We start from the raw sequence: 13,546 nt of genomic DNA, 5'->3' as shown, positions 1-13,546 counted from the left end.
AATACATTAATATTGTCCAGTGGTTTCCTTTACTTATTCAGCCTTGTGCAAGTGAGCTGAAATACACCACAAAAACCTGGGTACATTCTAGTTATTGCTATTACCTCTGGCAGTTAAAGTGTGGCATCAAAGAAATGGATTTGTTTTAGATAAAAATGTCCTTAACACTTTGCTCACTAGTATCAGCTGTTTTCCTGTTTTATCTGTCCTAAATCATCTCATGTTAATAAACCTTCAATTCTTTTAGGATTAGTCAGTTGAATTATCTTGACTTGCTCTTTTGAGTGTTTGTCGATAGTAACTTCTCTAGAAACTTAAATGTTACGTGGAATGGTCTGTAGGACGTTCATAGAAATCAAAAGATCAGCTGGAACCAAAAGTGTAAGTGTATCCATGTCTTCCAGCAGCAGCTGACTGCATTTGTGCCATTTGTGCCATTTGTGCCATGCAAAGTTTTCTTTTCTAAAGCAAGATTAGACATCCAAATACCAACCCCCTGGAAAGTAGTAGCTTAAGCTTCTAAAAAAAATAGTGGGTTAAGACCTTGTTCACATTAGAGAATTGACTGGTATAGCTTAACACAAAATTAAATAAACTTTAATACTAAGAGAATGCTATTTCTTGTGTAGTAAGGCTATGCCCTGAGAGCAATGTCATTTACAGGTATAATTTTGTTTTGCCCATCCTAAGTAACGGTTTTGCTAACAAACCTTTAAATACATGCAAAACTTGCAGAGATTTATAGATATCCTAATGAGCATAGGAGTAGCATTTCCCTTATTTCCTATAGACCTTATAACAGATCATAGGGTGGTATCTCTTTCCAAATTGCGTGCATCATCACATCTTGGAAAGAAAGTTTTTACCCAAGGACTAATTCTAGGTATAGAAAAGATTTCTTAAGAAAAACAAAATACAATAGATGAGAACATAAGTACACTAGGCTATTACATCATGCTGTTCAGAGCTGGTGCTAAATGGGAGCAAGGTGAGACCTACAGAAAATAGTAGATTTTTATAGAGAACAGAAATGATTGCAATTCATGATATCTGGAAAAATGTTATACTTACAACTATTGTGTAGGAATAAATGACTAACTTCTGAGAACTTTTTAATTTTTCTTTATGCATTAGCATTACTTTGGCAACTGTAGCTGAGTTTTTAATGATTTATAAAAAATGCAAACCCCCACATTTTTAGGGGAGATCTTTAACAGCAACAGTATACAAAGGTTTGTCCCAGTAGTTCCAGTGTAAATCACTGTAGTACTTTGAGAGAAGAAGAAATGCCTAGCTGTATCAATGACCTTTTGGAAGTCATAACTGGCAGGCACTGCAAGGCGCCTTAAGATGATCTACTTCTTCCTGAAAGCTGTTGAGGATGAACCAGCAAGAACCAGAGTGAGAGTAACATTGCAGTGACTCCCATATGCACTGAATCTTGCTTTTATGTAGGTTAGCAATAAGTGCCATGTTTAAACACCTCTGTCTGAGAATCTGCACCATATTAGCATAGAATACTGGTGGCAAAACACTGTACAGGAGTTGGAGGGATGCAGAGATTTCTGTAAAGACTTCCAGTGGAAGCACTGCCAAATATTGTGTCTCATTGTGAGGTTCATTGTTGCAAAAGAAAGTTGATGAGAGTTCTGGAAGGAGTTCAGAAAAGAGTTGTGAGAAATTGTTTTGAGTCTTAGAATAAGAAATCAAAGTATCTATTTAAATCTTAGCCAAAATGTAATTTGATCCTATTATAAATGCTAAAAATACACAGTGAAAGTATTTTGGATAATAGATAAAAGGGATCTAGTAAAATAGGTTACAGTAAGATCCAGCGAATGGAAGCTAAAGCTCAGCAAATTCAGACTAGGATTAAGCCACTGCATATGAACAAAGAGCACTAATTTTTGGAACAGCTACCTGTAGTCCAGTAGAGATATTCTATCACACGAAATCTTTAAAGCCAAATTTATGCATGTTTTTCAAAGATATTCCCAAGCTCAAGATAGGAGGTCCATAATGCATGGTGCAGAAACTACTGAGCAAGATTCTTTGATCTTTGCTATGCAGGAGGTCAGTCTAGATGATCACAGTATTCCCTTCTGTCTTGAATCTATTGAGGTGCCTTATGACAAGCTTAACATGTATTTACATCTTTCCATCTAATTAACAGAATGTAAGAGAGTGCATTTATAGAAAGACAATTCAGCTATTTTTTAGATACTACTGTACCTTTAATTTATTAGCTTTTGTTAAAAGCATGTAACAATCTAGAGCATATAAAGTATAATTTACAAAAATATAAATCTTGGTTATTTTATTTTTTAGTATTTCAACATATTACTAGATAGTATGTGTTACTCAGAGAATATGTTTAACAACCCAACATTATCCAGCAAAACAAAAGCTGTGGGATATTACATGTCTTTTGAAGAACAAGTTATGTATTAGGGACAGATAACCCAAAATGTCTATGTTAACATACTGTTTATATGAAAGCTTATGCAGTGCACTATACTTGCATCCTGAAGAAAATATGCATTTCAAGCCCTTTATTACAGCGGTTTTTTTTCCCAAGTATAAATATGCAGATTAAGAGTATGAGTGTTTCAGGCAAAAAGTTCTGATCTGTGTACAAAAGTGATATTCTAAAATAAGCCTGCCTTTGCAAGTTCACTTCCCATCTTCTTGATTAGCTGAAGAGATAAAGTAGTCAGGAAAAATAGGGTATAAAGACATATTTTAGTCCTTTGATTATGGAAAACTTTACACTTAAAATCCTCACTAAATGTCAGGTGTCTTGGCTAGGTGGGTTAGGAAGGTATTTGTAAAAGTACTGAATTCCTGGAAGATGAATATGAAAGACAAATGATGACAGTAGACATATCATTCCATTTGTATCATTTAGTCTCTCTGCATGCGTTCAGTAGAGGAGTTGTAGGCTTGCGTTCACTCATGAACACAAGTGGATTCATTTCCCATTTACAACTTTCCCAGTGTAGACAGGCAGGATGCGTGGGTCTTGTTAAAGATGTGTTTGTCTGAAATTATCGGCAGGCACAAGTTTCGACTGACATGTTGGGATATACCTTTAAAACAACATTTTTGTTCTCATCTAAGAACAAGACACTGAGAGAGCTCATTTTGTCAGGAACACAGCAGGGTTCTGGGATGCCAGGAATGATTCCTACTGCTTTTACGATGCTCTGGATTGTAGCATGATTTGATGGCCGAACAATCTGGAACAGAAGGAAATAGTTATTGCTTCATTTATGAGCAGTCACTTTTGCAGCTGGACTTGGAAAATGACAGCAATTATGGGTTTTTGTTTCTCAAAAAAGTGAATATTTGTGATTGAGTCACAGGGCCACGCAGCATAGTCAGTGCCTAACACTTCCAGATTTCCTTTGCAGGGTGTATCCGACAGAATTTTGTGTTCCTTGTGCTGCCTTCATAAATACCAGAGGAGGGCACTGGTGGCACAGCCAGCAGTCCTCAGCCTAAAGAAAGTGTCCCTTGCTATTTCTACTAGATGCTACAGACAGGCATGCAGGAGAAACAGAGAAAGGTGGCACACACTTCTCAGTTTTAAGATGTTATCTTTTGTTTTCTTAACCTTTTGTCTGATTTGGAAATTTGGCTACTATAAGTATTTCCAAAATAACTATCCTTATCTTCCAGCAGTATTTCTCCTCGTGTATGCTAACCTGGAATTAGTTACTTTTCCCTTGGAGCGATTACCCTGTTTTAAAAGAGGAGCGCTCCAGGCATAATGTCCACAGGGGGGAGTTAGTCTAGAGCAGTCTAATAACTCTGACAGAGCCATGACAACCAAGTACTTCATACCTGTAGTCTGTCTGCTTTCCCCTGCCTTCCTCCCCTGAGCTAGCCTGAAAGTGGGAGAAGAAAACAAAAGACTGAGAGGGTCAGGAAAGTTTGAAGTGAGATTTCACAGATGCTTTACATCCATTTACTATTCAGGTTACAGAGCCACAATTTTATTTCTGCTATTGATATCTGGATGTTGAGGAGGCAGCCATGAAGCTTAACGACAGTGAGAATGGGGAAAAAAAAAAGGAATAAGTTAAGGTATAGAAATACTATCCTGATTATTTGTTAAGTATAATATTTTTTCCATCCCTTATTCAGAAGCTAAACTTGACCTTTGTAGACTGAGCAACTGAATAGCATTAAACAGTATTCACCACTTCTCTTGCTTGAGTATATGCAGTCAAGCACAGGTTTACTGGTGATGGAGTGACAGCCTTTGTTGATATATTTTTTTTCTCTTTGTTTGTTATCATTGCCTCAGTATAGTACAGAATGCATGTTCTCCCATTACATGAGGCAATAGTATGACATGAAACCCACCACTGAGGCTCAAGCTTCAGTGACACCTGTTAGGTTGTCCCATCAAATAAGTACAGTAATAGCAGGAGAACTGTGTTAACCGTATCAGGCTTTTTGCTGTAGTCTCATGAGTTTTCTGCATAGATTTGATATGTGGCACATGAACTTTTCATCACATAGCTGTATATTGGGTAGAAAATTACATGTGTGGGACCACAAATAGGGTCTTTGCATACCTTCACATGGAAGCAGGTACTCCAAGTGAATGTCTCCTACATCTTCTTTAATTTTTAAATAATACTTGAGTAAATGCAAACCATAATTTTTCATTTAAATATGAAAAGTTATGTAGTTCACAGGTATAACAAAGTAGCTATTTTAAAAGATAATTCAGATCTGATAACTTTGCTTTAAGTATCAGCAAATCAGGTCCAAACTTTTAAAGCTTTCAGATGTGACTAAAGTGACCCTATTTGAGCCATTACAAGGAGGAAAAGTTAAATCTGTCCTTTAACCTTCAGGGATTCAAGACATCATCCCTATAGTCAAGTCCCATCAAATTGTTAATCCTGGAAAGTGCCTTTCTGTAATTAGCATATGTTGGCATAATTAGCAACAGCTTGCTCACTCATGCCACCCTTCATGTTTAGATTTCAAAGCTGTCCACAGTCAAGAAAAAGTGAATTAATTTCTCAGCTGTGATGTGAGACAGAAAAAGCTTCTGCCTGCACTGGCCATCACAGAAAATCTGGACAGCAAGAGAGACAGAAGCAGATTTCCTGTGTTTAAGCAACAACAAAGTTTACAAAATAAAAAAAAATAGACCCTCTAGAATCAAGTTCTTACTTTAACCTTTATGAAAAACCTCCTGAAATGTTCCTAGCATCTTTATTATTTCATGTTATTTGAAACAGTCACAGATCTTGACATGCTACAGAAACAGAATTTGCTGACCCCATGCAGTGGACAGCCATCATTGCCCTCAGTACCAGTTACTGACTTACAGGATTCCTGGGTATTAATCTGAAGAAGATTCTATTAGGATCTTCTCCAGCTATGCGAGGAATGAATAGATGTGAGCAAAGTCTAGCATGAGCAGCTGTCTACCAAGACAACAGCACTAAGCTTCTAATGCATGCAAGTGTATACAGGATGCACGTCAAAGCTTACAGAGGTAAATGTGTGTTATAGACCATTACTCTTTACAGAATCTGAATGCCTGAGCCTTACATCCACAGCTGACAGACTCCAAATTTTCCAACCCTTCTGTAAACCTGGCATGGATCTTCAGTGACCTTAGTACTGATGTGCTAACATGGAAAGCTTGAAATAGCTGAATGCCCAGAAGTGGTGGCACTGAGGAAGTGCTAATGTTTCAAATACTGGATGCTAAATTATATACACCAGGCCCATTCTCCTCTTACTTCACCTTTAGGACAATCCTAGCTCAGGAGCACTGTGGGTCTCAGAAAACAGAAGAAAGGTGATGTAGCCAAAAAGCAATTGAACAGCAGATTTTAAATACTTTAGGCCCTCCCTTTCTGCCTGGCTTATACCCCTTTTGAAGTCCTTTTACCATCATTTTGCTCCTTGAAAATCACCACTCTTCTCCCATTCTTAATAAGAAATACTTCTTAGCCTCAGGAAAGTTTTGTTTTCAGGTCTGAATCCAACTCTCAAAATGAAACTCATAAACTGATATATTTATAAAGATGAAATCAAGAGAATTCTAATTACTGTGGACCAAAACACATTTTTACCTAATTTTACCACACATAGGACTAGCATTTTTCTGGCAAATGCAGCGGTGCATCAAACCATTATTAACCATATAAACTAGCCTTCCCCCTCACAGTTCAGGGAATAGGAACTTTGGCAATAAGATAGGTGAACTTGCTATGATCATATTTGTACCAGTGCTGGTCTGTATCTAGATCAAGAATTGGCAGCTCTTGAAGTAGATTTTCTAACAGAGTGATGTGCTGATATTAAAAAAAAAATAATAATTATACAGTGTGATGATTCTCAGCGTGCGAGATATGTAATTCTATCTCCACAGTTCTAAAAGAGTAGCTTGGAAATGAGGTGTATGTTGTCCATTACAGGCTGCTTAGAATAATTTTGTACTCTGATGAATAAGCTGTTGTAAATGATAATGCTTAAATTGTTAAGGCTGAGTGAGGCAACAGAACACAGTGAGCAAGGTAAAATCCTAAAAGATAATCTAACAAAAGTATTTGGATAGGCAGAACAGAAGATCTGTTCTTTGCAAACTAACAATGAGAAAAAGGCATGCTACCTTGGGCATTGGAAATTCACATGTCCCTGCACAGTAGAAGGCATCAAATGATTTGGGAGATATGATCCATTCATTCCAGCCAATATCAGCAAAGTCAACTTTCATGTATCGTCTTGAACAAATCCTTGGCTCATTCCATTGTTTTCGTCTTGCTTTCTTCATTGTTTTCTCATCAAAATTTAGCACCTGAGACTTTGTAAGTGTTTCTGTATTTTCTTGCCCTTTTCTCCTTCGGTCTCTGCGAGAGGTTTTTGGTTTCAAGGACTTGTAGGCGTTCTCCCATATGTCATGTTTGTTGTATTTATTGTTGTTATAATCTACTTCTGGCAACTCATTGTTCTGAATAGAGCTAGAGAGATATGTATCCCTTCTCACTCGGGTATCAGTAGAAGCATTAGGGGATAGGTTTGGGTCTCCATCATTGGAAGGGAATGGATCATAACGCTGTAGGGTGACTGCCACACTGTTGGGTTCAGAGATTGCAAGATCATTGGCATAAACTAGTATATAAGGTAAATGACTGGCGACCTCTTCAGGGAAGCCCTGTTGTTTCTCCCCAGAATCAAATTTAGCACAGAGAATGAGTTCTCCAGCCTGTTTTGATTCTTTTATGATATCTGAAATGTCCTTTGTGTGCCAAGCCCCTCGCCTTTGAAGTAACACAGTGATGTTCCCTTTCACTAGTCCATAGGCAGAATTCTGGTGAATGCTTTGGAAAATGAGGTTGAGATGGAGGATCGGAGGCAGGTGAAGGAGGCGGCAGGATGAGTTCTTGGAACGCTTACAAAATGCTTCCCGATGCCGAGGGCGTTTGTCAGCATAGAAATGAAAAGTAGCAGCAAGGATCATCTCTGAATCCTGCATGGATGTCAGATTGAAGCAGTACAAGGGCTTCTGGGCCAAGAATTCTGCAAGAGAGCAGGGAAGACATGGATAAATACCTGAGACTAAAAATGGCAGTCAAATCTTTATTCCTTTATATAAGTGAATTAACAAATTATGCTTTTCACTTGCTTCAAATCAGCTACTATAGTGAGTTTGTCACTTTAGCTTAAAGCTAAGGTAAAGAAGAGGAGGAAGAAACACTAGTAGTATCGGATAGCAATATTACAGTAACACTGGGAGTACCCCACACATTGGGTACCTTTTGATTACAGGGGGGTTAGAACTCTTCCCAGAGATTTTCAGTTTCATACTGCCTTTCATTCTGGGCAGGCAAGAAAAACAATCCTTGTACCTGTCTAATTTGTTTCAATGTCAGGCTCAGAAGAAGCTATCAAATTTGCCCATGGCAAAGCTCACAATGCTACCTTACTTAGTATACTATCTGAAAAGCAGGTTTACTGTTAATACTCACAATGGTCTTATCTAAAGCTGACTGAAAAGATTCATGGAAGATCTCTGGGTGCCTAGTTTGTGGGGAACAGCATATGAAGTTCATAATTCATAAACAGCACACAGGAGACATTTAACAAGGGAGTCGGAAATAAGCAGTGCAACATATCTGGGAGGGGAGCCTCTTACTCCTTTCTAGTATACATCATGCAGGAGCTTCATTTAATGCACTGTGAAATGTAGTTGGCGTCTAAGACTTGTGTTTCAATCTGCTTTAAGTTAGTGACTACTGTTAAACAGGAGCTAACTCCTGGAATTCAAACTCCATTTGGTAGTTTCTGTGTAGCTAGTTGAACAATTTGTGCTGAGGTTACATTTCTACTGTCCTCTCAAGGAAAATGAGCAATTTTACACTAATAACTGTTAACACCATTCTTTTTTAAACAGTAGAAACCTCTCTTAGTGTGTTAAAATGTAATCCCAGAATTAAAACCACATGCCTTCACAGTCTATCATTGTGAGAAGTTGTTGTGTTTTAGGTGTGGTGGTTTTGTTTTTTTTCTTTCTTTTCTTTCTAGCTGAAGAGTATCTGAGAAAGGGGTGGCAGAAACAAGAAGTGATTCCTGTTGTTCCAAGATGAGACTGATACTGGGAATCCATCAAAGGACTACAGTGTATAAATTTGCAATTTTAGTTAACCCAAGGGTTAACATACCTAGAAGTTTGCTAGCAGAACAGAGAAAAAACATGTAAAACCAACCAAATAAAAAACCCCAACAAATCCACCGTCCAGTCTTCCCAGAAACACTGAGATTTCTCTTTCAATGCACTGTAGAGCCATGGAAATTTTGGCACCAACAGAAAGGCAGTACTGTTAACTGCCACCTGTCAGAATTTTAAGCACAGTTTCATTTGAACGATGGAAATTAACAGTACTACATCTCACTAAGCTGGTGCTGATGTCTTCCAGGTTGTGCCGCACAGAACCATCAGCTGGACTAAACCACAGCAGATTAGGGTGTTCATTAATGTCAGACCCTGAAGGACAGTCTGGAAGTACAAATGTTCAGGTATGTGATTTCCACCTATGCTATCTGTATTTTATTTGTTTTTTTTTTTCTTATACAGTGAAGTGTAACAATTTGCACTGATGCCAACATATTGGTTTAACAGGTGGCAAGAGGCTAACAGAAACAGTATTCTGTGATGAGAACCGATTTGTTTCTGTCAGTTCAGGACACGATTCCAATCTGTAAACTTTTACTCAATGTTACGTGCAGGTGCTTATACTATGAAAAAACCATAAAGAGTTTACATTCTATTCAAGTCTTTAAAGCATAGAAATTTCACAAGCCTGTTAGCCTATTTTTCAGATCAAGGAAGTGAATAATCATAGTACTTCCTTTAGAACACCAGGCTATTATTGCTTGTTCATTTCAGAAAGCATGTTTTTTGAAAGTCTGCCCACTGGCTCTCCCCACTTGAGCTGTGTACCATTGACATTTTTAACAGTCTTTCAGCATTAGTGCTATCAGTTCTGTAGAAATTACTATGAAGTGTATGCATCCCTAAGGCATTTCAGACACCAGAGTCCCAGGGTTCCAGACAGGAAGGTAACTTTAAATGATAGCTCAGAGAAAGGGAGTTTTAACTAATTGTAGTGTGAAATGAACCCTTCAAAAGTAAAAATTTTGTGTAAAACAGAGTGAGAAACTGTGACTCTGCAGCTACTGAACAGCCAGAGGAAACTTGATTTTTGGATAGAGCATAGTCATCAGATTACATCAGATTGGTCAAGCTTTTACCAACCTGTCAAGCAAGTGTTATTACATTTTCCAGATCTGCTCTGAGTTGAATTGTATTAGCTGTATACATTAAAGCTGTTAGTATTTTACTGATCATATCTACTTTCGATTACTGCTAAAAGCTTTGAGTTAGGAATACAGGCAAGATGTATAGAGGATACATGCAAGAGATTGGTAGAGGAGGAGAAAAAGGGCAAGTGACCAAGGAAAGAAAATACTAGCCCTTAGTTCATACCCCACATAAAAGGATGTCCCATTACAGTAAGTGAAGATTAGCAAAACAAACTTGCATGATATTTCTGATTACACATTTGTGAGAAAGAAATATGCAGAGAACCTCATGTAAAATATTTTAAGATATGTGACCATATGCATTATGATATAATCCTATTTAAATGGCTGCTATTTTTTGCTATTCACCAAGGGCTTTGCTTCATTCAACACGGGATGGATGGTTCAAGGAATAAGCCTGAGATGCAAGAGTCAATTTATGGGGAAGTTTCATGGCTTAGGCACCAGATTGCTTCCATTAGACTAATTCACTCCAATCTGAACAAACAAGGTTGAACAATAACTTAATATTTCACATTTGGTTACAAACCACTTGCAATTTGACTGTGTAACTAATTTAAATCCATGCTGCTTTCTAAAGCTACAGTTCCCTAAAAAATGGAAAGCACTCAGAGAAAACAAAGAACCTGACATTATTTTATGGCTATCTCTCAGCTCCTTAGAGAAATAATGAATTCTTGTGAACACACGTAGAGGTGAGCTGAGAGGAGGTGATCATCTGATGATCTAAACACTCTTCCTGAATTGGTTAAATACTGCTAGAGGAACATGAAAAAGTTGTATCTGGTCATGTGCAAATATGTAGATAGAGTAAATGCCTCAGGTTTAACATGGAAAATATTACATATGCAATAACCAGATCAGGCCAGCCTGATCTAGTGTGGGGTGTCCCTGCCCACGGGGGGTTGGAACTAGATGATCCTTGTGGTCCCTTCCAACCCTGAATGATACTATGATAACCCTGCCAACACCACCTTATCCCTGTAAGGGTTATCTATGATGGCAATACAACTGTGTAGTTGAGGAGGCCTCAATAATGCGTATGACAAAGAAGCAAACTAAGTCAGGAGTGACATTTTCCACTTCTGGAGCTTTCATCTTGACAAACTTAACTAATGCTGATGCTCAGGTGTAGCTTACCAATCAGCTTTAAGATGCAGCTTAGGAATAGGAGGTTACAGATTTTCTGGAAGGTACAAATTTAAGAAAAGATAAAACAAATATAGTGAGTCCATTGCTTGGGATAATGAAAAGACAATTATTGTAGGTGTGATCTGTTTATCACAATGAGATCAGAATTGTTATCCATATATTATAAAGAACAGATTCCATATGTCTTCTAGAAAATCAATTTCTTCTTTCAGAAGAAGACACTAGAATTTCATCAAGGAGATAAAGAAAAACGTATTGCCAGATAAGAATCTTCTCTCTCCCTCAGCTTGTGTCATTCTGTGGTCCATTTCAGACTGCTCATCAGTCAGTTGGTGAATTATGAAGTATAATTTATTGCCATAAAAATGGAACATTGCAGATGAGGTTCTGCTTTCATGCCATATTACTGGGCAGAAATGGAATCCAGTAGAGAAGGTGGACAGCTGGGACACAGGAGGCAGGAGTTTTGGACATAGATGTGCTTTATTTCCATTGCATGGAAATATTTCCAGGCATCTCTGCAAAATAATGTTGATTTCTAATCGGTCAGTACTGTCTATCTGTAATTAGAAAACTGCTGCTATTTTAATGTCTTAAACTAGAATTTAAATCACTTACATGCAAAAACTTGTTCAGCAGATTCATTGACAAATGAAGAAAAACATAGCTCAATTCTTGCATTCTTCCAAAAATCATTCTTGTGGTCCAAGGCCTTACTTGGGCAGCAGCCAGTATCAGCTGCTCAGTTCACAGGGGAAAAAAATATAAAAGGCAGATAGTGGGAGGTCATGGATGGACCATCCACAGTGGTGGTTTCTTCCTAACTCCTATTAGTCAGCAGTGGCTGCTAGCTAATGATCTAGAACATGACAGCTGATTTATCTCCCAAATGTGTGCAACTGCTTTACAGCCTAACTCCTAGATTTCTAGATATTTTCCTTAGCCAGTTACCCTTCAGCGGGATCCTCTTTCTCCACAAATGTGATAATTTTTTAATATTACATTTGATATAGAAGAGAAACTAGGCTGAGGTGTACTAGAGAATGAGTTATCATAACCATTTCCTAAACTGCTGTATGCTGAATTGCATTCTATACACAAGACTTAAATGTAGGAGAAGTAGACTGAGGTTCACAACACCAGATTTTAATTCACCTATCAGATGTGTCTATTAAAAAAAAAAAAAAATATTTCTGGCAGTGTAACAAAAATTATATTCTAGAAACTGACAAAGTTGTTCTTTTAAGACCTAAGATCTTAGTAATAGCCTGTAAGAGTTAACCAAAGAAGGAAGACATTTTCCAGAAAAAGGGTTCGGGTTTGCTTGGCAAATCAAAAGGAATTAACTAGACAGAACAGCTTTGTTTTGAAGCAAGACTGGGATAATGAAAGTGCAGTTTTCACACTATATATAAGCTCTTCAACACTCGGAATCAAGGCAAGCAAAACTGGGGAGAGGCCAGGCATCTGTCTTCAGAAGTTTAGGCAGTGCAACGAATTTAAGATCCCGAGCAGTGGTCGGCGGTCGGTCCCGTAGGCGGCACTCTTCCTCACATCAGCTTGTGAGCCTAAGGAAAGCCAGAGGAGAGGACCTGTGGCTGGAGCACTCGCTGCTCCAAGTATCTCTGAAAAGATCTTTCGACCCAGCCCGATGTGCACTGAGAACAGCGCCCCTTTTTTTTTTTTTTTTTTTTTTCCAGCGGTTTTCCTCTACAGCAGCAAAGGCTTTCTGAAGGGGGGAGATACCTGGTTCCAGATAGTCTCGGCGGAGGGAAGGGAACCGGGGGAGGTGGCAAGCCGTCCGCAGAGCGGAGGGGAGATACCGTGTCCGTGTAGTTAAGAAGGGTCCCCCACTATTCACCTAGTGTGACACACGCCGCAGTCAGTGACAACCTCGACGCAAACCCGCCACTTTAAAGCGAAAGAGGAGCGAGGGGGCTCCGGCGGTGCCCCCCGCGCTCGGCCTGTCTTACCCGGCCTGGCTTTGAAGCTGCGGACCGTGTTGCCATCGCCGGGCCGGCTCCCTTCCCGGTTGTACTTCTCGTAGAGCTTAAGCATGTGGACAGCTACCATGTCCTGAGCGATATTGCCCAGCGCAGGGGTCGGAGAAGAGCCCCCGCGGGGGTCTCGGCCAGGGGAGGACGAGTCCCGGGCGGCGGGCAACTGGACGGGGCAGGCGGGCTGGCTGCCGGCGCCCTCCCCCGCAGGCGAGCGGCAGTACCCGTGGCCCAGGGCCCACAGCAGGAGGCAGCAGGTCAGGCGGCCGGCCATCGCGGGATGCTGAGGGGCGGCCGGGCGCTCGGCGGCGGCGGCTCGGTGGCTGCCTGCTTCTGGGTCTCCCGGTTGGCCCTTACGCACCGGGGCGAGGGGGCGGCGGGGCCGGGGAGGGAAGAGGAGGGAGGGTGGGGGCGGCCCCCCCTCGCCACCGCAGCTGATGCCGCCTCCGCCGGGCCAATCCCCGGGCCCGGGGGTGAGAAGCTGCGGCCCGGGGGCGGCAGAGCGGGGCTGGGGGGGTCCGGGTACTCGCGGGTAG

General features: G+C 40.0%; 1 protein-coding gene across 1 annotated transcript; it reads right to left on the bottom strand.

The window, feature by feature from the left end:
• Window positions 1-1,866: 1,866 nt before the first annotated feature.
• GDF10 (growth differentiation factor 10) lies at window positions 1,867-13,368 on the bottom strand. The gene is made up of 3 exons (XM_068166154.1): window positions 12,987-13,368; window positions 6,650-7,557; window positions 1,867-3,239 (listed from the first exon to the last, which is right to left on the bottom strand). Exons 1-3 carry the CDS (start codon window positions 13,282-13,284, stop codon window positions 3,048-3,050), a joined length of 1,398 nt encoding a protein of 465 aa, XP_068022255.1. The 5' UTR covers window positions 13,285-13,368; the 3' UTR covers window positions 1,867-3,047.
• Window positions 13,369-13,546: the final 178 nt, after the last annotated feature.

This window comes from Melanerpes formicivorus, unplaced genomic scaffold, assembly GCF_026170545.1.
Source record: "Melanerpes formicivorus ecotype bairdi unplaced genomic scaffold, bMelFor1.0.p_v2 SCAF_98, whole genome shotgun sequence".
Classification (NCBI taxonomy): Eukaryota; Metazoa; Chordata; class Aves; order Piciformes; family Picidae; genus Melanerpes; species Melanerpes formicivorus.
This window is presented reverse-complemented; position numbering and strand designations above follow the sequence as displayed.

What these genes read in the sequence shown, in the direction of transcription:
- GDF10 (XM_068166154.1), bottom strand. Translation starts at nt 13,284, where the DNA reads ATGGCCGGCCGCCTGACCTGCTGCCTCCTGCTGTGGGCCCTGGGCCAC. An exon ending in CAGCTTCAAAGCCAGGCCGG is followed by an intron (nt 7,558 to 12,986) that starts GTAAGACAGGCC and finishes GCTCTCTTGCAG; the next exon opens with AATTCTTGGCCCAGAAGCCC. An exon ending in GTGAATTTCCAATGCCCAAG is followed by an intron (nt 3,240 to 6,649) that starts GTAGCATGCCTT and finishes CTTCTGTTCCAG; the next exon opens with ATTGTTCGGCCATCAAATCA.